Genomic DNA, 25,726 nt, shown 5'->3' with positions numbered 1-25,726 from the left:
TGAAAACATCAACAAAAACAACAGTGTTTCTGGCAAAACACCAAATAAGCTGCTCGCTCCAGGGTGCTGAGGAACCGCTTGCAGACAGCATGTCAGAGCGATGGAAAAACTTCACCCACAAACAGGGCACTCCCGACAGAGGTCGCGGGCATTCATTTCACTAAACATTTACAACAGCGGCTACGTGAACTGAGACCGTGACCTGAGGTCTCATTTGAGAGCCGGGGGTGTGACATTCACTGCAGGGCAGACCCATTTTAAACCAGTGGGCAGGAAACAAGGGCGGACTGCTTTTGGCTGTTTAACTGACACTTTAATCTGAAGTGAGTTTTGCATGTTCAAACAGCTGGATGCTTTTCTGGAGCAGCTTTGGGTCCGATGCGAGTTCAAGGGTACAACAGCAGGGCTCCTTCTGGAATCTGAGCTGTGCATTCCGAAGGTTCTGTTTGTGTTGAGAAACCGAGCGTTTACTTAAACAAAATATTTTAAATTTTTTAACAGAATATTTACCTTGGTTGGGCCCCACCTCTAATGCTGGAAACTGCACAGGGAACCTGCGCTTCTCACCAGTCTCTTGTGACTCTGAACGAATAATATTGAGTGGTTGCATATATTTAAAGAAATGATAGATTTCACAGATTATATTAGATAAAACAGGTTAAGACAGACAGGGCAGGATGACCGAACAGATAGATAGATAGATAGATAGATAGATAGATAGATAGATAGATAGATAGATAGATAGATAGATTGGATGGATGGATGGATGGATAGATAGATAGGATGGATGGATGGATGGATGGATGGATGAGAGCACCCCATAACCCCCGTCATTGTTTTTCATCACCCCTAACACAGGTTCAGACCAAGGCAGCATGTTACGGAAGGAAGCCTGGTGGCTTTGTCAGTCGCTGCCGCTCCCCTCCCCCTCCTAGCCTGGTTCATTTCTCAATAGAGATCACCTGACTTCATTTTAAAGCTGTTTTATGGTCGCCCTCTACTTGGGGCAGTAAGAAATAATGTAGTGCAGCTTGCAAATATGTAGAACTAGACACAGTGCTTTAAGTGTGAAAAAACAGACGCCAGTACTCACCTTGTTACTCACTACATGTATATCATGCAATAATATATTTTGGGGGGGACACGTCCCCCACAATATTTAGATGTGCTTGCAATGTGCTCCCTAAAATATTATGATTACGGCCTTGATATTATATGAGATGCCAATACGCAAGACACGTTCCAGGTACTCTTAAGAGAAAGACACAGGTACCCATGGGCTTAATTTCCAGGGGGGTTAGGGGGGTCATGAACCCCCCAATAACCAGATCCAGCCAATATAACCCCCCCAATAATCATGTTTTTTACTATAATCATGAGACCTCGACCCCCCCCCAATGTTCCAGCCAAAGTTACGCCCTTGGTACCGATACTATGTACCAGTGATAACTGGTGAGTACCTGCCCACTTCAACCACTGTGTATAGAATTACTGGCTCCGATACTTAACGGCTGTCGGTGAATGATAGGTAAAGAAAAGAGGAGCAACGGTGAGGATGGTGAGGGTCCCGGTCTCCGAGGTGACCGACCGCTCGGAAAGGGGTTTCCGCATCTTCCGTGTCCGACGTCGCGGATCGAGCTACCCCGTCCTCCGCCTATCCCTGGGACAGCGCTCTTCGCCATTCCGGGGCTGTCTACGCATAAACCGTGCTCCTCGTACGCAAGCCTCTGAGCGGACACCAACGCTTTAAATGATATTTGGCTTGTGTAACTCTGAATACGATTATTAAAAATAAAATAAAATAACACCTTGCCCCCATTTAAAAAAGGAGGCAACATTGTGAGACAAGAAATGTATTTATTTATCCTTGACCGTATTAGTAAGATACCATTGTTTGACAGGAAACGAACACGCTGCCGCCTCGCAACGCCGTCATGTCTACATTTTCAAGGCAAAGCGGCGTAGCCGACACACGCTTATTTACAATCGGTAGCGCCGGCGATTTTAGCTCCTGTCACCATTCAGGAATCGCCGACTTTTTATGAATGAAAAGGGAGAAGGGTTAATGAATGGTACTAGAACGTGACGTCACCGCCCCAGTGACGGTACTCTCCTTTTATGGCAGTGGCGGCCGAAGCCCATTCATAAAAAGGAAGGAGCAGTCACTGGTCGAGATAGTAATCCTCTCAGGAGAATAAACACGGCACAACAACACAAGGACCTGCGTAGGATGTATAATCGTCGGCTGTCTCTCATCCTGTATATTCGTATAGATTGAAAAGTCTTATTAGTATTGTGTACGCTTGGGAAGAAATGGTTACGATGAACGGACTGTGTGAGATGGACTGCAACGTGCTGAAAAGGCTGCTGAAAGAGGACAGTGGGAAATGCCTGCTGTTGGACTGTAGGTCTTTCTTGGCTTTCAGCGCCGGACACATCCGAGGCGCTGTGAACATCCGCTGTAACACTATCGTGCGGAGACGGGCGAAGGGCTCCGTATCCCTGGATCAGATCCTGTCGGGTGACGAGGAGGTCAAAATGCGGCTTCAATCCGGACTCTACTCCGCTGTTATTCTGTACGACGAGAGGACGCATGATGCGGACAACGTGAAGGACGACAGCACGGTTAATTTGGTTCTTAAAGCCTTGTACAGGGCTACATATGGGACTGAAATATATCTACTGAAAGGTAAAAAAAACAATGTGACCGTCTGGTTGACCCACTTAAATGACACTGGTACTTGCGCTGTGGATGAATTGTTAGCCGTGTTTATTATCGGGGCGAGCCATCGGTCCGTTAGTCTGAAGAAAGTGACCACGATCTACCACGTTACACTAACAAAAGAGGAGTGCATGAAATCTCACTCTGTCCACTCACAAGAGAGCGGCTACGTCTAGCTATACGCAAAGGGCAGGCGTTACCTCCTGAAGTATAAGTGTCTTAGCGTTTCAGAAAACGCTTAAATAGCAATGTACTTTTAATTTTGTTTTTGCAGTTCTTGCCCAAACATGGCCAACATGATTGCGCATCACAACAATGATGTAATGCGGATGGCCAAAAGCGACATCGTTAGCCTCTCACTTCCAGTAACCGACCGCGTTTTGTGTGCATTCCGTATCTTAACAATCATTTAATAGTCCTGCTAAAGCATGTGTCTTGGATTTTTATTATGAAAATTCACAGTAGGTAATTCAGGAAATGATGATGGAATGACAACGATAAATGTAAAATAAAGCGATCGTTACGGAATTAATTTATGGATCGTACAAAGAAGTCTGAATTGAGCTGGAGAAGTAATAGTAAAAATAACAGAAACAAACTGAATGTCTATAATATATACATACATTCATTATAGAATCTATATTTTTAGCAGGCCTGCTAGATTTCCTACCGTTATGTCATAGTCATAGAATTTAAGGAAAACACTGTATATCACAAAGCGCACTTGATACGCTTAAAGAAATGTGTAACGTTCTCTGACCGCCTTAAGGTTTCTTATTATCACAAAGCCAAAGTTTTGTGTTTAATAAAATCGTACCAAATTTGAATGACACGCATCCCCTGAAATGTATGGTAGCCTAATATAAGCTAGCGGTACGTTATAAATTCAATCGCCTTTGCCTTAAAGAATTGGGAATCGGGTACAAAAAAAAAATATTTCAATATTGATTTACATATAAGTTCGGCTTTTACAAAATGCTGTAACGATTTAGCTGGTGAAATTCGCATTTCATAAAAAACGGATTCGTTTTGTGTAAAATGAAAGTGTGAAAATAAAACAGACTTAGTATACGTATGCATCATGCAGTATTTTTTTATTGTTTTGCCTTTTTTATTAATTATGTTAAGCTAAGAAATGAATAACCGTTGTTTCAAAAAGTCTCTTCATAATATATACGTTATTCACATCTGGTTATAAATAATATATAATTATCATATAATCGGATGGTCATTGTTACGAAAAAAACATTGCGGGCTTCACAAGCATAATTAATTTAAATATAATGTTCCTGATTGATTCGCAAAGCTTGATTTCAGCCAGGAATAATATGGCCTACGGATAATCGTTATTCATCCAACCTTCTTGAAAATATATTTATTATGTAGCCTACTTATTAGTAAATTTCATGTTTTTAACGGTGTGAACGATTTTTTTCCGCAGGGGGCTACGACAGATTTTTCTCGGAGTATCCCGAATTTTGCCTGAAAACCAAAATTTTGTCCAGCTCCTCATTTCAGTCCGGCGGAGAGCCCAGCTGCAGCTCCTGTGGGACCCCCCACCACGACCAGGTAAGCCCTTTACGCGTAGCGGTGTCAGGCCGCTCGCAGGCCCCGCTTTTCCCGCATGGTCGTGTTGTGTAACACCAAAGACTCCGCTTTTGTCTTTCCGAGGGGGGCAGCAGAATTCTTGCATCGCCAACCTTCCTCTCTGTAGTCTGTACAAATCGAAGCTTTCTTTAATTTAACGTCACGGATTTCCGGCCGGAAGAGCGCAAGATAACCCGTAATACAACCAGATCGATACTCTCACTTTAGGCTCCATTTATATTTGTCCAGCTTCCTATAGTGCATTTCCGTTGCGGTGCGATTGTATAATGTCGCATTGTAGTAGGTTTTTCTACGACGACATCTTCTAATGTGGCGCATGGTCTGGGAGGAATAACCAGTATAGTATTTACGTGAATAGCTCGCCATTAACTTGATACAATAGTGGAGCCAGCCGCATCGATTCACACCATTGGTGTTTATATACATTTATGTTTACAGAAGACCTTTTTTCCACAACACACAAGTAAATATATATATTTGCAGATCCAGCCGCAGGCCTCCGTTGTGTCTCAATAGTTACCCTGCTGTCTCTACCTCTCCCAGGGCGGGCCAGTGGAGATCCTTCCCTTCTTGTTCCTGGGCAGCGCGTATCATGCCTCCAAGAAGGACATGCTGGATGGCATGGGCATTTCTGCGCTACTCAATGTGTCCTCCAGCTGCCCCAACCACTTCGAGGGCGTCTACACGTACAAGTGCATTCCGGTGGAAGACAACCACAAGGCAGACATCAGCTCCTGGTTCATCGAGGCCATCGACTACATTGGTGGGTGGCGCTCTGTCTCTGGTGGGCTGCTGTGTTTAGTGCTAATGAGGCTATTTCAGGATGAACAACACACCTGCCCTGAGGTGAATGCCCAGCTTTTCACTGGGTCTCTGAGCCTTACATGCACTCTTTACCCTAGACACGGTGCATGGAATCCAGGAATTATTTTTGTGGTAGAGAATAAGTGAAGAAGTTGACAGAGACGGAGGATTTAGGGCGTCTGTGGTATTTCGAACTTCCAGAACTGACAGCTAGCCTTCGCCACACTCGGTGTTGCCAAGTATAAGAGCCCTACACAGCATTGGCCTTTCCAATGTTTCCAGGGCTTGAGAGTCTTGGCAGATAGCTGACAGGCCTCTGAGCACCAGGCAGAGCAGAGGAGCTCAGTGAAGTTCCTGCGAGCGCGTATGCGTCAGAGTGCGACGTCGAGGGACTGGGGTCTGACTCATCCGCCTCTCGGCTCCATGTCGGAGAGCCCTTAGATGTGAGCGCGCGTGTGTGCGCGTGTGCGGCGCTCTCGCGCTGAGTGCCGACCGTTAGGCTGGCTAATAACCGGTAGCAGACACTTAGTCTATCCTGGAAATCCCATCGGGGGGCTCTGCGGCGGACGCGGAGCCTGGAGCTGCCCTGAATTGCCTCGATAAAATATCGAGCCGCATAAACGGAGAAACACCGTAAAGCACTTGGGAGGGAAGCGGCAGCTGGCAGCTAATTAATGTAACGTAAGTGATGAATGTAGCCCCCCCGCGTCCGACGTGCACCTCGGGGCCTCACTGTGATGTGGCGGCAGGTCTCACCGGCTCGTTAATCAGTGGCTCGTTATCTTAGGGCAGGCTGTGCCGTTTGCGCAGGTGGACGGAGGGCAAGGCATACAGCCGCTATCCAGGCCCGTCTCCCGCTGTCAGTTCCATTCTAGGATGCAGAGAAAATAAGCCAGAGGCTTTTTCCACACAGAACGAAGTTTTTTTTAAAGCATCTAAAAGCATCCTTGACTCGTTGTTTGCAGAAGTGTTCTGAAGCTCTCTTTTTTAAAGGGACAGTTTTTTATTAACTATAAATTCGGATTGTTTATGTTCGTATTGATTTAGCACATGCTTCTATATGGGGGCAATGTGAGGCTCAGTGGGTCAGGATACTGTGCCTGTGACTGAAAGGTTGCTGGTTTAAATACCAGGCTTAGAGTAATTTCACTGCTGCACCCTTGAGCAAGGCCCACATACCTTCAGGGACTGCCTGACTCTGCTTTCTTTAGAAAGTAAAAGCATCTGATAAATAAATAAAACATATCCATACTTTTTTGAGAATACAGGTTAAGCGAGTCCCTGGGAAATTTGGGGTTTAAGAACATTTCTCAATGACTCAAAAGTGAAATTACTCTGGGATTTGAACCAGTGACCTTCAGATTAGAGGCATAGTGTCCCAATCCACTGAACCACACACCAAAGAATATATGTGTCTGTCTATGGTTTTTCCTCTGAATGAGCATTGTCTCTGAGACTCTGAAATACCCTAGTGTTTAGTTAACAGAATGGGTTATTATGTTGCGCACATAGTTTCCAGGATTGGCTCCAAACCCATGCGACCCTGCATAGGAGAAGCAGGTATAGAAATTGGATGCATGGATGGGTTTATAATGTTCCTTGCTGGGCCAGTTTGAGTAGGTGCTTGGATGCCCATGGCAGCCCTTTGCCCCTCAGGGATGGGCTTCCAGTTGTGTAAATGATTGAAACCACACAGCGTGACAAGCCGTTAAGCAAACAGTGTCATGCTGTCAACGTTACACTTTAAGTGTCCCGATGTGCTGGGATCCCACTCTCACCTTCTCTTTCCCCCACTTCCTCCCCCAGATTCAGTGAAGGCCTCCAATGGCCGTGTGCTGGTGCACTGCCAGGCGGGGATCTCGCGCTCAGCCACCATCTGCCTGGCCTACCTGATGAAGAGGAAGCAGGTGCGCCTTGAGGAGGCCTTTGAGTTTGTGCGGCAGCGGCGCAGTGTCATCTCGCCCAATTTCAGCTTCATGGGCCAGCTGCTGCAGTTCGAGTCCCAGGTCCTGGCTACGTCCTGCTCTGTGGAGGCTGCTAGCCCCCCCCCTCCACACGGACCCAAGGTGGTGGTCCCCACCGCCGCCACTTCCTCCTCTTCCTCCACCACACCCACCTCCCCCTTTGTCTTCAGCTTCCCTGTCTCCGTGGTGACACATGGGCCGCCAAATGGACTGTCCTATCTGCAGAGCCCCATCACCACCTCACCCAGCTGCTGAGGCCCCCCCCCCCGCCCCCCCGCCACTCAGGGACTGAGAGACATGTGCCAACGTCCTCCACGCAGCTGAAGCTTCTAGAATACTCCACACTGAAAGTTGAAAATACTAGAACACCCCAGACTGTTGGTGTAAGTGTCTAGAATACTCTGAAAGTTTGTTTGGAGTGGCTGTAATTCCTCGGATAGTGGCCAAAGCTTCTTGGATGAACTGGATAGGTGGCAGAAGCTTCTAGAATGCTGAATAGTTCAAAAAAAAATCAACAGGGTGACGATCTTGTCTTACTGACATAAACGGGCACATGGGTTAAAAAGCAGACTACAGTGCTTTCGTAGCCTCTACTGTAAAACAATAATTTTGTGTCTGAAAAATGGTCCTCAGTTTCATTAGTCTTTGGAAATTCACAGAGCTCTATATACGTGTGTGAGGTTTCAGTAAGAGAATCGCTTACGGGAAAACCCTCACCGTTCGCTCAGAGCTGCTTTCATCTTCTGTCAGCAGCCTACGTCTGCCGCTGCTGTGACGTTCTACGGTATCCATCAGAGTTCCATTCATATCCTGTGTTTTTCATCGTGTCTTCCAAAGACTCTCCTCCAGTGGTGGCTTTGGGCGACCTGTTCCCAGCCCCCCCCCCATTCAAAGACTCTAGCCAATTGCCTGGCTGCCTTTACCTCCTTTGCCGACCCTATCGCAGTCAGGCAGGTGAAGGTGGGAACTGAGATAGTGTGGTTTTCGTGTGAAGGTATAAAGAATGATAAAGACCCGGGTGTTGCTCTGGAACCAGGAGGCAGAGAATAATAACATGCAGTACAATGACATCAACAAGTAGTATGTTTGCCAGGCAGAAGGGGAGTCTCCCATAAAACGGAGGAGCCGAGATGATTTCCCCTCTTTTTGTCAGTGCCTCGGTTTCAGACAAGGTACACAATGCTCCAGATGTTTGCGGGAATCCCACATCCGCATCCAATGTAACTTTACACCGATCTGATGATGGAAAAGACTGATCTCTCGCAGTGACAGCCATCCATTTTCAACCTTTTAGACTGCAATATTTCTCCATCAAGTCTCAACATTTCCTCAGTTTTTATACGTTTGCAAATCAGAGCAATAATTTTCTTTCCTCTCTCTGGTGGCCACCAAAGCCCAGGCGGACTGGGAATATTTATTTCATGACCCGCTCACTTTTTAGAGACTTAAAAGCTCAGTGTGAGTCACGCTTCATCAATGACTGTATGATGACTGAAGAATGTTGTCTTTGTTTTTCGATCCCTATCAGGCAGTGAGACCTGGCCAGCGTCCTGTGATATGTGTTTGTGATACGTGTTTTGTTGGAGCCCCACCCCTCATGTCTCAGTGATGACAAGAAGTGGGAGGGTCCAAAAAAGGCCCCCCTGCTTGAAGTATACCCTGGAGCCCCTCCCACATGACCTTCTAATGGAACCATAGGTAGTCTGAAATCACTGGAAATGTAGGATAAACCAGCGAAGGAGGTGTTCCGTGCCACAGAACCTTCACCCAATGCAGTGTCCAGGTGGGCTCTTCTGGAATGAGGGATCCACTCGGCCTTGGACACCCCCCCCCCCCCCATGTTCTTCTGCTTCAGTTCTTGAGACACGACTCTGTAAAAGAAATCACTCATGAATCCAGACAAGATGCCTTTAGGATTTGGGCTTTTTTAAGGAAACATAGAATTTTCTTTTTCCTTTTGAAGAATGTTGGCACCTTGTTATAGAGCACTTTTAAAGTGATGCAATACCCTAGTAAACTTTTACATTAATTTGCACATTACTATAAGAGGTGGTAGCTACCATTTTTAAAACTCTTTTTGTTAAAGTATTTTAGTCCAGTGATAAATTAATATATTACAGGTGTATAACTGTCAATCATTGAGCAATGCAATACTTTATACCCGTGTGGAGTGAAATGTTATTGTCAGAGTTCCCATGGCAATATCATTCATAAAGATACAATTTCTAGACTTTTTCCCTCTTTTGTTATATGGTATGTTCCTTTTATTTATTTCTTGAACTCCATTTAAATATAACGGTTTTCATAATCAATTGTCTCTGTTTTGTGTTTCTCTGCCCAAACCTGTCAGTACAGACCACCTGTTCCACTAGATTCCCTACATATGGGGTGACTCTAAGGCTCCAGTGTTCGCAGGGTGTTGGACAGGCAACCTTGCACACCCCCAGTGTTTCTATTCTGCCTTCCTGATAAGTTGCACTGGGTGGTATATAAAAATAAACCTTTGAATACAGTAAGGGAGGCCGATTCCTTTAGGCAAGGAACATTTGTATTAATATACCTTAATAAAAATAGGCATACAGAATGATGCTTGTCCATGTCACACCTCACAGAGTGTAGGTTTACAAATAAAAAAAAAAACCTCCAGAATTACCAGCGAATATGAAAATAATCATTATTTGGTGCAAGAGTGCCCCCTGCTGACGACATGTATGCATTTGGAATAGGACAGCATGGTTCAGCAAAAGGCTTTCAGTTGAGTTACATAACAGCGAATAAATCAGTCATGGTAAGCAGCAACTGCGGCAGTCTACATAACTGCTGGAGAGGATTTAACTGCTATATCCTGAACGTTTAGGGATCTATAAGGAAGCATAGTTAAAAACTGACATCTTGACCAAAGATAATTCCTAAAAGGAACATTGTGGCTTGAAAAAGATGGAACAAAATGTACAAAAGAAAGAACACCAGGTGAAGTGTCACATACTTTATTAAGACTGGTTTACAAGGCTGAAGTGTGATAGATTAATCTTCATATCAACTTTGTTACACTGCATGGTTTGAGTAACAAAGGTAAATCATCACATTAAGGATTACAGGATCATTCGGGAAGCAGATGGAAACATGATTGCTTTCCTTGCTTGAGGAAGGGACTCCATTTGGCGGGGATGGGAGGGGGGATGGGGGCGGCACTGAAACAGTACATCCATAAAGGGAACACCCCCACACATGAGCGCATCCGTGTCAGACTGTCTGTGGTTCTATTCAGTTCTGCATGATGCTGAAGTGGCGCCAATGAATGGGGGGCTTAAAAGCAGGTGATCGCCACTGACACCCCCCACTCACCCCAGCCAGCACTGCCCTTCATGGTTTTGGGTTCCACCTTCCTATAGCTCCAGGGCAGAGCGAGCGATCCCAGGGGACCGGTGGTTCTCTCCTGAACAAGAAGTCGGGTCCCCTCCAGAATTAGTACAGGAATTCATAGGGAACAGGAAGCGAGTCGAGTAACTGCGTCATCAGTAGTATTGTTACAACCAGTTTCTCCAACCCAAAGTGGTGAGTTCTACGAACATGGCAACATGACCAACAGACGACTTCCTACAGTTAATATTTATTCAAAAAAAAAAAAAACCAAACAACTAGTTAGCCTGATCACCAAGTCATTCCATCTCCAGGAAAATGTGGAAATAAAAAAAAAACCCAAAAGGAAAGCCGGCTTCATTTCGAGAAGTAATAAAAGCCAATCTTCATCAGTAAAGAACATCAAAGCTTTACAAAGGCATTGTTTACATAACCTGTACATTAACCAACTTTTTTTTTCAAAAACGTATTTCTCAGTTACTAATAACTTATCATTCCTGTTTAAAAGTGCAAGTCCTTTAAAACATGAATCCTGCGTATAAGACAACAGCGACGTGGGTTTGTGACGCTTACAGACCGATTCTTGTGCAAAGTAATATGTCGAGCTGTAACACAGGCTGAGCTTCTGTTTCTCCGTGTTGTTCCCGTCAGTTTGCCACTTTCTGAACCCACTGAAACATCCCAAAGCTTTCTTTAAAAAAAAAAAAAAAAAAAACTACACAATGTGTTTCCTGTAAAGAAAGACAAATGAGTAAAGTAAAAGTTAGGGTCCCTACAGACTGAAGTGTGACATGGTCCAATTTATAGTGTAAATAACCTAAAACAATCACAGTAAAAGCATACAAATCCAGGATGGCAAGTGTGTTCACAGGCCGATAAAAATAAAGGACACCAAGGCTCAGGGCATCCATGCCCCCCCCCCCCCACTCCAGGTCTGCCATGTCTCACATCAATGTAATGCTTGGGGGGGTTGGCAGACTGAGCTGGGTGTGGTTAAGGGGGCACAGGGCACCCTGAAGGTGTCACTTTCCTGTGGCCTCCAACCCTCGCAGTGAACCATTTTGAGCACCAGGGGGCGCAAAAGGAGCTGTGACTGGTTACAGGTGAAGGCAACTTTTTGTAAACAGTGAGAAAGGGGAATAAAAATGAAATAAAAACAAGAAAAGAAAAATATCAGCTGTTCACAACTGAAGTTTATCTTAAAGTAAAAAAAAAAAAAAAAAAAAAAAAAACTAAAGGAGCTTCACTGGTAGTTTGGCCCCGAATGTATGAAGTGTTCAGTAACAGTCTCTGTGGTTCGTTTGGGCTCTGCTAGGCTGGGCAGGGCTGAGCTGAGCTGAGCTGAGCCGGACTGGGCTGGGCCGGACTAGGACTTTTGTTCTGCGCCCGGAGCAGTCTGAGCTGTGCTTTCTGGCTTCTGTATCTGGTAGGTAATGAGGTACTCTGGGTAGGCCTGGAGACAAAGAGAGGTCGAACGGCATGAGGATAGAGTCAAACATCCTATGGACAGAGGAGCCACATCCCCTGGCTATTATCTAAAGACACCCCGTGTTTATTTCATGTCGGTCAGTCGGCCTGCTCGCTCACCTGCTCTCCTCTGTAGATGACATACTCAGCATAGGCCAGACCATTGACACTGGGCCGGCCGATGACAGAGTGGTGGCCCGGGGGGGCGTGGGCCATTTTCATGGCACTGAACTGCAGGAAGGACTTGCCCAATGTGACTCTGCAGAACAGCATCTGCCTGCAAGGAGGCAATGGGACACATGGTTGTCAGACAGTTATATACACACATGGCTCATTTACCCAACCCAAGCATGCAGTTTGAGAAGCCAAGCACTGTTTCCTAAGCACCGGGAACACATCACTGTTCCCATCCCACTCTCTCAAAGCATGAAAGGCAGAAACCGTACCTGTGGCAGGCATAACAGGAGCGGTCTTTATGGGTGGGGCAGCCGGTACCACCCCCAATGCCATACACATACTGGTTGCTCTTAGAGGAGTTCTCCGCAAAGTAGATGCCAGCGCCGAACATGCCACCGATGTAGGCATGGCGCTCATCAAACCCTTTGTGGATGATGGCGTTTATGAAGGGGGATCCTGGTTGAGATGGGAGACATCAGAAGGTTAATTAACATGAAACTGGTCTGCCCTGATACCAAGGGCACCGGATCCAGGTCAAGTGGGACATGTCGAGACAGAGATGATGGTCTGGATTTGTTAAAAAGAAAAGCGCCTTTCTTTCGATGTAGTCCAGAACAGAGGACGAAACCAGAAAAGATAGCCCTACTGATGACTCAAATACCAGAAGGGGCCAGACTTGCAGATGGAGAACCTAGGAGGTCCTTACCATGAAAGAGCATGCGCTCGTTGTGGTGATTGTGGTTCTCGTCGGCGATCTCCTTCTGCCGGTGGACATATCTCTCCCGCAGTTTTTTGTTCACCACCTTCTGGATCTGCAGCGTTTTCAGACAGACGTGAGTCTCATGGAAGCACACTGAGGTGATGCCAGCAGCACATACCTGGTTATTAATGCAAGTTCAGCCAGGCCTCACCTTGAGGATGTTATAGCGGCTGAACACCCCCCCTGCATTGCCCCCGTCCCTGTGCTCCCGAATGGTGCTCTGCAGCTGTGGGACAGAAGGGCAGAGGAGTCCAAATGAGGAGGGTGGGCAGGCAGCACAGAGAGGAACAAACAGCAGCATGCATATGACTGCACACATGCCGCTCCACCAGCATATCCAATCAACCTGGACTCCACAGTAATGGTCAGAGAAGAAATCTAGGATTCCTCAACTCCACATACCTCCTCCTCCACCGACTGGAACTCCTTATCATCAGGGGCCAAGTCTATGAGCACCGTGCCCTGGTTGGCACAGTGGAACGTCAGGTAGGGGTTGGCACCTGAAAGAAAACTGCCTGTGATTCTGGGGGTCCCTCTATCAACACGGATATGTACCACCATCAATATCCCATTCAGCCTGCCACCATTTCTCAGTCTTCCTTCCAGTGAGGCTAACGGACACGCCCGACACCTCCCACCCACCTTGCTGGCCCCCCAGCAGCCTTTCCATGCCCTTGATGAGTTTGTGTCGGTGACCGTAGGCGTTGATCCCGATCTCCTTCAGCTCCTCATGGCCCATGTCAGCCAGTACATCCAGCGTGATCTGAGGAGTATAGGTACGTGGCTAATCAGAGACAGGGACTGAGAGCAGAGGACAAAGGGTTGTGAGAGAGACAGACAGACAGAGACAGACAGACAGAGACTGACAGACAGAGACTGACAGACAGAGACTGACAGACAGAGACTGACAGACAGAGACTGACAGACAGAGACTGACAGACAGAGACTGACAGACAGAGACTGACAGACAGACCTGTTCCCTCTCAAAGATATCCCTCAGGTGCTCTAGGCCCAGGCTCTTCAGGAATTGGCTGATGTTCATGTCCAGAATGGCTATGGGAAAGCAGACAATGGGTCAACTGGGGAGACTGGAAAGACCTTACCTAACTCCCAGAGCAGAAGCCCCTAACCCGCCGACCCCCAAAGCCCAGCGCGCTACTCACTGTCCCCTTCCTTGCGGTCTGAGCCGGTGGCGCCGTCAGCGGGCCCGGAGGCCCCAGACACAGTGAGATCGGCCAGGGGCCCTGCCAGGTTGTCGATGCTGCTGGCAGCGGACAGGCAGGAGGGCGTGGAGGCCGGGGAGATGACAGAGGCGCTGACCACTGTGGCCTGGGGCTTGAAGCAGCTGGGAAGGGCGTCAGGGGGCATGGCATCCATCAGCAGAGCTCTGATGTCATCAGCCTGCGACAGAGAGCAACCACTTTAGTGGGACGTCACCAGAGACACACAAGAAATTAGTGTGCATGTGAATATGTACCGTGGCCAGGTCCAGAGGCGTCTGGCCCTCCTGGTTCTTCATGGTGGGGTCAGCGCCGTGAGCCAGCAGCAGCGCGCACAGCTGGGTACGCCCCTTCTGGGCGGCTTCATGAAGGGGGGTGAAAGCCCACTTATCCGTGGCATTCACACACGTGTTGTACTTGATGAGGAGTGCCGCGATGTCCACGTGCTGGGGGGGGGGGGTGAACAGCGTCTCACATGCGTTAATGACGGCAACAAACTGTATTTGGCCAAACTAAGATGAAAAGGCAAAATCTCCCACGATGTACGACTCACGAGCTTAAAGCCAAGGTAACATGGGTCAGTACCAGGAACAAGAGGTGTGTCCTGAGACCAGATGGGGGGCAGCTATACTCACCCCATAGGAAGCCGCATTGTGGAGTGGGATCAGCCCCCCCTTGTCCTGGGCGTTGACGTCTGCCCCATGCTCCAGCAGGTACTCCGCCACCTCCAGGTTGTTGTAACCAGCTGTAGGAATGGGGGGGGGGGGGATATTCACTCTATTTTGTCTCACTTCACTCACACACAGATGGCATGTACAGGCATGACAACACTGCTAACTGGATTTGAGTTCTCCAGTCTGATATGCCAGGACATTAACGTGGCTCCATCAGTGAAACACAAGCTTCTTAGCTATCTGATGAGCAGCAGCCCTAACAGGACAGCAAGCTCACATTAAACCCCCCTGAAGGAAAGCTGTACGCCCCCTGCTGGTGACAGCTGTTAAAACACTGCAATAAAGGCCATGAAGGCTTCAATGTTGATTGTCGGAGTGACCCCCCCCCCTTGGACTTGGAGACTCCAGAAGCTCTCTCAGCATGGGCCCCCTACCCGCCAGGTGCAGTGGGGTGGAGTTGCGGCCCTGCGTGTCCCTGCAGTTTATATTCTCTGGGCTGCACAGCTTCTGCACGCGTGCCAGACAGCCCTTCTTCGCAGCGTCCAGCAGGGCGGCGTCGCCCCTCAGCAGGTCCTGAATGTCCGTGTCTCCCTCCTTCACCATGTCCAGGGGCGTGTTCCCATCCCGGTTCTTCTTGGTGGGGTCGGCGCCATGCTGAGGACGAGAAGCTGTGAGGTGATGTGGGTGGAGGGGGTCAGTGGGGGGGGGGGAGCACTTGGGTGGGGGGAGGCGGTACCTTGAGCAGTAGTTTGCAGATCTCGTATTTGCCCTTGGCGGCCGCCTCGTGCAATGGCGTGAACTTCCACAGGTCGGCCACATTGACGGAGGCCCCGTGCCGCACTAACAGCTCCGCCACCTCGTAGTGCCCGTAGGAGCAGGCGTTATGCAGGGGAACCAGGCCGCTGTGGGCAGGTCAAGAACCACAACCAATCACATCAGGGGGGCAGTGCCAGCATGGTCACATGGTTGTTACGGCGAAGGAGGGAGGGGAGGGGGCTTACCCCTTGTCCTTGGCGTGCACGTCAGCACCGTGGTGCAGCAGATAATCCACCACAGCCACGCGGTTGTAGCCGGCTGCAAAATGTAGCGGCGTGGAGTGCCGGCCCTCCAGGTCCCGGCAGTTCACATTCTGGGGGGAGCACAGTTGCTGGGGGCAGCGACAGAGTGAGACGGGTTAAAGGCTGAGCCCAAAACGCCACAGCCATCGGGGGGAGAGGGGGGACTCGCTACCTTCACAGTGTCCAGGTCCCCTGCTTTGGCCGCTTCCAGGAGACGGTAGTCCACGTCCGAGTTCCTCACCGGGACGTTCTCTGGGGGGGGCGAGAGGAGATGGCGGATTGGGGGCGTGCCTAATTGGGGGGGGGGGGGGGTTACAGAGAGATTCGGTCTGCATACCATTAAGGATCTGCTGCACGGCCTCGTTACCCATCTGAGCCGCAGTGAAGCCCTGCAGCGAGACGATGGTCGGATCGGCGCCGTAGTTCAGCAGCAGTCGGCAGGTCTGAAGGTGGCCCGCCAGCGCCGCCCGGTGCAGGGCCGTCTGGCCCAGGGTGTCCAGCGCGTTCATCTGTGGGGTGGGGGAGACCGCGGTGTCAGACCCCCCAGGGGGCCTATGGCCAGGCAGACGGCCCTCCCCCACTGAACCTGTGTCACTTCCTGGGCTGGTCATGTCAGTTTGAAATGTTAACTGGACCTCACCCCCAAACCGAATTCCCCAGTAAAGGCAAATTCTCTCTGAAACAGCTGGGGCAGAGAGAGCAGCCAGACCGCATGTCCCTGAAAATCTGCAGCATTTACGGCTAATTTCCTCAGACACTCTGAGGCAGACGGTTCAGTGCAAAGCGCGCTCCTCTTTCATAACAAGAACAGATCGATGCGCCGAAGGCCTACCTTAGCTCCGTGTTTCTGCAGGACCTCCATGATGTCGTTGTGCGCCCTCTCCGCAGCCACGTGCAGTGGAGTCATGAAGCTGGGGGGGATGGAGAGATATTAGCCAATGACAAGCCACTGAAACAGCGCAGAGCGCCATGATTTGGGGGAGGGGGGGGCACTCACTCCTTGTTCTTCTCGTTGACGTTGGCTCCTTTACGAAGCAGTAGCTCGGTCACCTGCTTGCGCTTGGGGTGCGGGGAGGCCGCCACGCAGTGCTGTCACACAGGGGGACAGGGTCAGGACAGAATGGCCGCCAGGGCTGGCCCGGCTCAGCAAAGACCACACCCCCCTCCTACACATCAGGGTCAGTGGCCCCTTAACCGCCATCGCAAGGGTCCTTACCAGCGCAGTCTCGTGGGACTGGGGGTGTTTGAAGTTGATGACCTCCAGGGCCAAAGTCTTCTTCACCTTTGCCATGTCTGCCTCCCGTGCCGCCTGGAGCAGGGAGTGGCCTTTGAACTCATCTGGGGGAGGAACACAGGGGGTCAGAGCGCACAGATGAGGGTTAGGGCTGGGGGCAGGGGCCCCCGCGGGGCTGGCGTACTCACAGGTGAGGCGCTCTTTGAGCTCGGGCGTGGGGGCCATGTCCACTGCGCTCTTGCCGTGACAGTTGGCGATGGTGGGGTCGGCGCCGTGGCTCAGCAGCAGTGAACACACCTCCACCCGGTTCTTGGAGGCCGCCTCGTGCAGCGGCGTGAACTGCCACAGGTCCATGGCGTTGACGCAGGCGCCATGCTGTGGGAAAGGGGACAGGGCCCTCAGTAACGATAAAAACCGGAGTGAAAAAACACCAGGGCAAAAATACCACTGAGAGCGGCCAGCTGGATCACCACAGATTGCAGAATGTATTTCACATTTACGACAGAACTCGATCTAGGAAGCCATCAGTTGGCGGCCTGCTCCCAGGAAGAGGGGCAGGCGCTGAGGCTGACGGGAATGGAAACCCTGGTCCTTCCGCCCTTCACACACCTTCCAGAAAACGGGCTAGGTCACCATACATTCACAGTGATAGCTGGAATCTCCAGCAGTGGGTTGCACCAGCTTAGCGTAAATTCGTAAAATTGCAAGGTGGGGTGTAAAGTGTACCTTAAATCATACGTAACTAGAACCGCGTTCTTTGTCGGATGCACCACTGCTACTTAAGTTCCATCTTAGTTAGTAGCTACGAAATAAAAATACTGGCACACAGAATGACGTTTTTACAGTGGAAAACCAATCAATATCATTGTCTGATATTACCGGAACCAACTCGCTGTTCCAGGTTTATCAAGTTTGGGTTTTATATATAGCCAATGATTTGTTTTCTGCATTTGTGAGAAGTATTTCAACCACAACTGTAATGGAACACTAGGTAACGTGCTAGGTATGTTTAGTGGTGTAAGATCACAAAACTCACTAGGTATGTTTAGCGGTGTAACAGATCACGAAACTCACAGCTCAGCTTCTATCCGGCTTTTGAGTCAGGGATCAGCAAAAAAAAAAAAACTTTTCCTTTTATTGCTTAGAGAACTCAAAGCAAGGAACCTTTAACATGCCCCATTCACATGGACACATGAACTTCTTTTCTGTATCTTATCATCGCAACTCTGCATGGTACGGAAGTCCATAAAGAACATCCATCGTTGTCGTCTTCTGTCAAAATCACAGCCTATTTTATCAGAGATCCCAATATAGCCAAACTTTTCCCCGAGATCACAAAACAAGATCTCAGGAAAAACTAAAGTTATAATTAACTTTAACAAACAGCATTTGTTATGAGCGGGAGGGAAGCAGATTTCACCAAAAATGCCATTGATAATGCTATTAAATCTCTGCAAATTTTTTTTGTTATTGCATTATCACAGACAATCTGAAATTCCCCCGTGTCCTACACATATGTGAGGAATTCACCTTCATTGTGACACCAACAATAAAACTGTTTCACACTATCATGGTTAAACTTAACTTGCAGTTAACCCGTGGTTCACATACTGGGGGGGGGGGGGGGGGGGGATCAACTAAGGTCTGTTATACCACTAGTATGTTTATCACTAGGGAGGCACAAACAGAAGAAAAATAAATAAATCCAACCTCTTACTGTAAACAACATAACTATACACACTAAATTGGTCTGCTTTTAATTTAAGCAAAAGAAGCAGGTTTATCTTTATGAACAAAAGTTTTTCAGTTTTCTGGCTGAAGACACAGTTCCTCTTCTCATGAAGAACATACTGCACTGAATAAAATCACTCAGTCTGTGCTAGCTTTTAGTGCCTTTACGAATTGTGCAAAATATTACCTGCATTAAACGTTTTACTTCAATTTTAAATTACTGTGCAAAACAACATTGCAATAACAGAATAAATAAATCAAACCTTTAACTGTAAACAACATCAAATTAGGCTGCTTTTATTTTAGCAAAAGTGGCAGATTTCTCTTTATGAACAAAAGTTGTTCAGCTTTCTGGCTGGAGAGACGATTTCTGTTCTCATCAAGAACATGAGATGCTGCACTGAATAATCTCTCACTGTCTGTGCTGGTGCTTGGGGCAGATGAGTACTTACGCGCAGTCCATGCAAGCAAAGGAAAGCGATCTTTTTTCGGGAGGATGGGAGAGGCGTGGCGACAATTTCGGCTTTTATTTTCGGCGCTTTCTTACGTTTCGGCCGAAACCGATAATGCTATTTCGGCCGAAAATTTTCGCCGGCCGAAATTTCGGTGCATCCCTATTTATCACATTTGTAGTGAAGTTAGACATTTATTGTAGGTGCTTGATAGTGGTTCTGCTACATGAGATGTTCAAGCTCAAGAAATACAAACAGGGTTTACAGGAAACAAACAATGGCAGGGCAGCGTATTTCTCCACGTTACCAGCTAACGCTGGCTTACTGAAGCCACCACATCAAGCCAGTGACCTTGTTTTATCCTAAACCAGCAGCAAAGGTTAGTTACGACGGACCTTAAACCTCAAGATAAGGAAGTGTGGAATTTACATTATAACCTGTGTTACATTGAAACTACTTGCATGGCACAGCCAATTTTAGTAGTTTGTAGGGGCAGTAAACATCCACTGTAGGCTACGGTCAAACTTTTGCTTGGCTGGTGCAACCCGCTGATGAAACTCACACCCACCTAGCAGATACGGCCTGAAAGTAACGGCTGTTCCGATGTTTCACCAGCCAGGCAGAGCAGGAATAGGTCTGTGTGTCACTGGCAGGAGCAGTGCCTAGACAGGCCAGTGGGTCTGTTTTCATCTTACACTGGCCACCATGATCCACACTGACACATTTACAGAGTTCTGGCTAAACACTCTCTCAGTAACATTATAAAAAGAGTTAACGTGCATTATCAGTCACCGCGGTATCCCTAAGGGGGGGCATTATGTTGTACATGCAGCCCCCTCACAGAGGCCTAGCGACACACACCCATCAGGCCCTCAGAGGCACCCTCACCTTGAGCAGAAGTTCGGTGACCTCGTAGTGACCGTAGGAGCAGGCATTGTGCAGGGGGACCAGGCCGCTGTGGATGGAGAGCCGGAAACAGGGTCAGCGAAGGCGATCGCAAGCCCACAGCACCCGGGACGGAGAGCAGCAAATGTGTGCGGGAGTGAGCCGGGTCCCAGGCCCCCGCCATTCATCTGCCCTTCGCAGGCTGAACCCAGCACCATTAATCTGCCCCCTTCAGGCCGGCCGGGCCGCACAGCGGGAATATGCGGGCACAGTCTCTCCAAATGGAGGAATCACAATGGTGGATGGGGCCAGACGGGGAGAGCTGCTGGGGGGGGCGGAGTTATGGGCCCAGCCAGGCTGTCTGTACACACAGGGGGCATTGCACACACACACACACACACACACACACACACACACACACACACACACACACACACACACACACACACACACACACACACACACACACACACACACACACACACACACACACACACACACACACACACACACACACACACAGGCTGTGTCGACCCACCCTTTGTCCTTGGCGTGGACGTCAGCGCCATGCTGAAGCAGTAGCTGGACGATCCGCACACGGTTGTACCCAGCTGCCAGGTGCAGTGGGGTAGACTGGTGGAGAAAAAGGAAGACAGCGATCGGACCGGACCTCGGCACAGGGAGCGCCCCCTACTGATGTGACAGCAACTAGCGGGGCGTGTGTCAGAAGACAAGCTTTGCGTCACATAGCAGAAAGGTCAGCAGCAAAGCAAGTCGGCCAGCACTGGCCGGTGTCGCCCAGCCAGTCCTGCCTGGTGAGACACAGCAGAGATGGAACCTTTACGTAACCAGAATGGAACCAAAACGTAACTGCTGCAGGTAGCGCGCTTCGGCATGACCTGTTTGGCAGCTCAGCCCTCCATGTGGACAAGAGCTAGAGGATCGGACTGAACCCATTCAGCTTCGCTGCAGATTAGCCATGTTACAGCAGGATGGACTAGCCCTCCCAAAACGATTCACTACGAGGGTGCAGCTGCAAGGCACGGCGGGGGCGGACCCAAATTCAGCCAGTGGGAGGCGGGTGGGCGAGCGTGCGGGGTGAGGGGGACTCATGGGTATTGGTGACCAAGGCTTCAAGGCACGAAGGTTACAGGGCTTCTCTGAGGACAGACAATGAGCTTGTGTGCGCATGTGCGTGCGTGGGGCTAGTGTTTGTGTATCACATTAATGTGGAGTGGGGGACCATCCCAAAAGGGTGAGAGTCCCTTTAGGAGGTGGGGGCCAATGAACACGCAGTGGACTCCAACAGGAAGTGCACTGCAGTCATTGGCTGTTAGGGGACCCGGGCCCAGTTGGCTGCGAAAAGCTTCATAGAGCTCCTCCTCCCCCCCCCCCCCCACTACACTTCACAGATCATGTGCACCCGCCCGCAAACAAGGGAATTTCGCCATCCACAGAAACTGACCTACAACATTACACAGCATTAATGCTGTATGAAAGATCGACAAAATGCACAGTCAAGCCGACATGCAGGTAACAAAAAATAAATAAATAAATAAACTGATTAATCAAGTCATAGAGTGGCTCAAGCTATGGGGTGGGCGGGTGAGGTCACAGAGGTGTTAGAGCGGCCAGGAAGGGAGGGGGGGCTTCGCACCAACTAACATTAAAAGGCAGGCAGTGTGGAATCTGGAACTGCACTTGGGGGCGGGGTACTGGTAATGTCCCCACCCATAATCCCACCCCGCCCCAGGAAGACAAGAGCATTGGTTGGTGGATGAGATGTGACAGACAGACCATAATGCCCATACTGTGCATTTAAAGGAGCCAGAGCCAGCGCACTGATAAACAAACCAAAAGTCAATTTTAATTGAAATGAATCACAACAGTGCATCAGACTAGGAGCTCTTATTGAAAACGAACTTACCAGCAATTTTTGGGATGTTGACTGATAGACAATGTCGCCAGAACCACAAACAAAAACAGAAACAAAAACAAATAAAACACAAAAAATGATAAAATGATAACATGTCATTATCTCAAACACCTACAGCTTTAATCCATTTTACTCAGGGTGTGCATCATTCAGAAAGTCTACTTCCCTCCAAGGGGCCTGATGCGTAAAGGGGGGGGGGGGGGCAGAACCATGATGAGAAGGGGGTGGGGGAGCCCCAAAACCACACTCCCCCAACCCACAACTCAACAGCACTCACGTCTTCCAATAGGCTGAGCAGCTCGCATCATTACTGTCTTATTATTGGACCACAAAAAGCCACGTGGGGCATCTCCACCGCCCCTTGGAGGTGTGTCTGAAAAGGGCGTCGAATGGCCAATGAATTAAGCCTGTGTCACCATGGAAACAAGCCTGCAAATGCTGTCATGGACAGGCTCCGCCCCCCAATCTGTCAGTACTGGAGGGAGTGTGAGGGGTCCTGGGCAAGGCGCCCCCCCACTGGGACCTGTGGGGTGTTTGTGGACTAGCTCTCGACCCGTGACCCAACCATGTATCCCACCTAATAATTGAGTGGCATTTTAACTCTACGGTGCCTATAAACTGACAACCATCTTAACACCGTGACTTAAATGGAATAAGGGTGGGGTGGATGAGCTGGGGAAATGGGGGCCATTCCTCCAGCCCCTGGAGTTTGGTACCATGGGCGGGCGCTGAGAGAGACTTCATGCAGGGACATGGGAGGCTGTAGGAGCTGAACACAGAGCAGAAAGACATGATGAACCTGGATGCAGCACTGGGTTAAGTCAGACCCCAACGTGCCGAGAGCCTTATACTACACACAGTGCAGTGAGGTGAAGCAGCTCCATGCTGTCACACCATCAGCGCCTTTCCGGGCCATGGAACCCCAAATGAAAACTGCACAGCGCAGATGCCATACTTAAACAGCCCCATGGCATGATGGGAAATGCAAAGGAACCAAGGCAGTAGGTGGGATTCATGCTATAAACAAAGCCAATACCCCTGAGCCAGGAGATAAAAGACAAGGTCCAGACATGGTTCATGGGGCCCATCATATTCTCTCCATTGCTGTTTTACCCTGTCTCCCCTTCTGTCCTCTTTCCAGAATTGTAACCTGTAACCATGCCAACAGAGTGATTACTGGCTGTCATCTGTTGCCATGGCGGCCAATCTTCCTATAACTAGTAGGTTGAGAAGACAATCATGCCATTGCTGCTGTTCACAGTCATGCGCATGTGAGCAGAGAACCCACTCCCAGATGCCCAGGACATACCTCCTGAACTCTGGCGTAAAGACATCATCCCCGTGAACCGGTTTTATCTGCATTCCTCACCTTAAACACGGCTCCTTCCAAAGAACTACATAATGCACACACTCTCAGATCCACAGCCGCCACACCTCCTAAAGGCCTGACCGTGGCTCTGCTTCCCCAGACACGAACAGGCAGGGAGGAGATCTTGCTATGAAACACAAATGAGGGATGCTGACAGGCCCAAGGACAGCCAACTCTGTGGGCTGTGGGACTCCGAGGCGCTGACCTGGGTCACATGAACAGAGTCACAGAGCCACAGCACAAGCGCATCCAGGGCATGGCAGTTGCCTGCTGAATACACTGCAATTCATCAGGCTCTCCACACACCCCCAAAGGGGGTGGGGGCCCCTGAATAGGTCTGACAGAGCTGTACAGGTTGCTCTGGCAACAGTGCCTTGCGGCTAGCGTCATCGCCACAAAAACGACGCTCACAGCACACGGGGCACGGCGGGGGCTTTGTCCCTAAACTACGCGGATTGGTGTCACGGATCAGTACAGCAGACATCGAGGTCCACTCCTCCTCAGATATCCAAAACTCCCCAAACAGGTGAGTCCAGACACCAGACAGCAGATGTCAGGGACTGCTGCTCGCCCCCTAGCTGTGGAGTGGCCCACAGCAGCACAAGACAGCGATGAGCGCTAAGGACCAGGAACCGCTTGTCATACCGAGGCGCGAACGACTCTTGGGCTACGTCCACTGCTACGTTATTGAGAGTTTTCAAACGAAAACGATCACCATGCACATAGGCATTTACAGGCCATTTAAGAAAGTATTTCCATCCAAATTGAAACGAGCAAAAATGTTTATGACGTAGCTAATAACCTACACTGGGCTTGTGAGCATAGACAAAAACAAGTGGCCCTTAAATTTGCTTCTTTTAGCACAAAAGTGCAGCAGTCACACTGCATAACACGCCATTTAGCTGCATACTGTAGGGCCGCACGATTAATCGTAAAACAACGCAATCTTGATTCACACCTCTATGCCATCTAACTTCTAACGGTTCTGCGGCACTGTATTATATCAGCTGGATTAAACCAAGCACTCCTACTTTTCCCCAGAGACTCAAGCATCCCATAATTCTGCATGCTCTTTAAAGGGCATTTTTCCAGTGCACCAGGTACCGTACTTTTGGTACTGGAACATTCGGTTACCCTAACTGAATGGCCAATTGAGCATTTCCTTTCTGCTGTCAGAAGTTGGTATGTCGGTCCTGGATCAATCATATGTTTAGGGCAGTCATGCTTTGTTGTGTTTCCTTTTGCAGTTTAATGAGTGCAATAAACATTTAAATTTAACGAAAAAAAATTGTCACAGAGGATCACGATCTCAATTCTAAGCAAAAAAGTTGTGCAGCCATCGGCATGCTGCATGGAAATAAAACAATCAGGCCTGATTCCCTCCACGCCAACTTTGGTTTTGAATCAAATACCAACCTTGGTCATCAAATCAGATCGAAAAGAAAAGAGGAGGTATTACTCATGCGTACAGTTTACGTCTGTTAGGGGTGACTAGGTGACCAATCAGACAATGACAGGTCGTAACTAGCTGGATCAAATCAGGGAAGGCCCACATAATGAGCAGAGACCAATTATGGTACTCATGGGGTCTGCATTCTCTTAAGTCTCCGTTTTCTCTCATCCACACTGCGATGCTGAAACAGAGTTTACAGAAGTATATGTCTGTGAAGAGTGTGTTCAAAAGTCTCCATTTTTGTAAACAGAAAACTCAGAGGTAGTGTGGACGAAAGGCAAAAACGCAGACCGATGTCTGCATTTTTAAACGAAAATGTAGCTGTATGGATGTAGCCTTAGGGACCACGAGCACTAAGACGTGTTTCACAGCCACCGGACACGTTTCCCAGGGTAGCGGTATGTGTCAGGCCCTCAAGGGATGTCAGGTGACGGCTTTGCTGTTGGGAACATTCAGTAGGTGCCAATCCAGCTGCTGGCAGTGAGGATTTTAAAAGGACAATCTCAGGCAGGCAGTGCAGGAAAGATACACTCTATGCTAAGGCCTTCAATGACTTATCATTGCAAACATTCTGTCTTAAAGCATTTCGGCTGCAGGAAACCGGCTCACTGGCAGAGTTATAGGAGACTGGAGGGGCCTCATTCAGCAGACACTGTCCAACACGAGGCGAAGAGCACGCAGAAGCACATGGTGACACTGGCTGACTGCCTGGACCCAGCGTGGCCCCCGGCCACGGCGCAGCACTGGGTGCCACCCTGCTAGCTCACAGCCGGGCATCAGAAAACTCTCAGCCCTGCTCAGTTACCCGAACGCAATGCCGGACAACAAACAACCCTCTGCTGGGCACCGCAA

At 49.1% G+C, this 25,726-nt stretch overlaps 2 protein-coding genes across 3 annotated transcripts in view; one reads left to right on the top strand and one right to left on the bottom strand.

Annotated features, from left to right (window-relative positions):
* The first annotated feature begins 2,160 nt into the window (after positions 1-2,160).
* dusp4 (dual specificity phosphatase 4) lies at positions 2,161-9,410 on the top strand. The gene is made up of 4 exons (XM_072714283.1): positions 2,161-2,689; positions 4,164-4,291; positions 4,874-5,093; positions 6,941-9,410. Exons 1-4 carry the CDS (start codon positions 2,314-2,316, stop codon positions 7,351-7,353), a joined length of 1,137 nt encoding a protein of 378 aa, XP_072570384.1. The 5' UTR covers positions 2,161-2,313; the 3' UTR covers positions 7,354-9,410.
* A 659-nt stretch (positions 9,411-10,069) lies between these two features.
* tnksa (tankyrase, TRF1-interacting ankyrin-related ADP-ribose polymerase a) overlaps positions 10,070-25,726 on the bottom strand; it is a 35,963-nt gene continuing 20,306 nt past the window's right edge. The window contains exons 6-28 of one of the 2 annotated variants that reach the window (XM_023808454.2): positions 22,044-22,064; positions 20,655-20,749; positions 20,120-20,186; positions 17,237-17,423; positions 17,031-17,152; positions 16,812-16,903; positions 16,647-16,725; positions 16,152-16,323; positions 15,987-16,066; positions 15,758-15,903; positions 15,493-15,658; positions 15,191-15,410; positions 14,718-14,827; positions 14,340-14,528; positions 14,026-14,263; positions 13,836-13,915; positions 13,505-13,625; positions 13,265-13,362; positions 13,014-13,088; positions 12,809-12,914; positions 12,372-12,558; positions 12,046-12,202; positions 10,070-11,911 (exon numbers count right to left, since the gene is read on the bottom strand). In XM_023808454.2, the coding sequence (XP_023664222.1) occupies positions 11,825-11,911; positions 12,046-12,202; positions 12,372-12,558; positions 12,809-12,914; positions 13,014-13,088; positions 13,265-13,362; positions 13,505-13,625; positions 13,836-13,915; positions 14,026-14,263; positions 14,340-14,528; positions 14,718-14,827; positions 15,191-15,410; positions 15,493-15,658; positions 15,758-15,903; positions 15,987-16,066; positions 16,152-16,323; positions 16,647-16,725; positions 16,812-16,903; positions 17,031-17,152; positions 17,237-17,423; positions 20,120-20,186; positions 20,655-20,749; positions 22,044-22,064 (2,895 nt within the window). In that variant the 3' untranslated portion in view covers positions 10,070-11,824. The remainder of the gene's footprint in view (positions 11,912-12,045; positions 12,203-12,371; positions 12,559-12,808; positions 12,915-13,013; positions 13,089-13,264; positions 13,363-13,504; positions 13,626-13,835; positions 13,916-14,025; positions 14,264-14,339; positions 14,529-14,717; positions 14,828-15,190; positions 15,411-15,492; positions 15,659-15,757; positions 15,904-15,986; positions 16,067-16,151; positions 16,324-16,646; positions 16,726-16,811; positions 16,904-17,030; positions 17,153-17,236; positions 17,424-20,119; positions 20,187-20,654; positions 20,750-22,043; positions 22,065-25,726) is intronic. The other variant, XM_023808455.2, reaches the window with a different exon arrangement.

Source organism: Paramormyrops kingsleyae, chromosome 7 (genome assembly GCF_048594095.1).
Source record: "Paramormyrops kingsleyae isolate MSU_618 chromosome 7, PKINGS_0.4, whole genome shotgun sequence".
Classification (NCBI taxonomy): Eukaryota; Metazoa; Chordata; class Actinopteri; order Osteoglossiformes; family Mormyridae; genus Paramormyrops; species Paramormyrops kingsleyae.
This window is presented reverse-complemented; position numbering and strand designations above follow the sequence as displayed.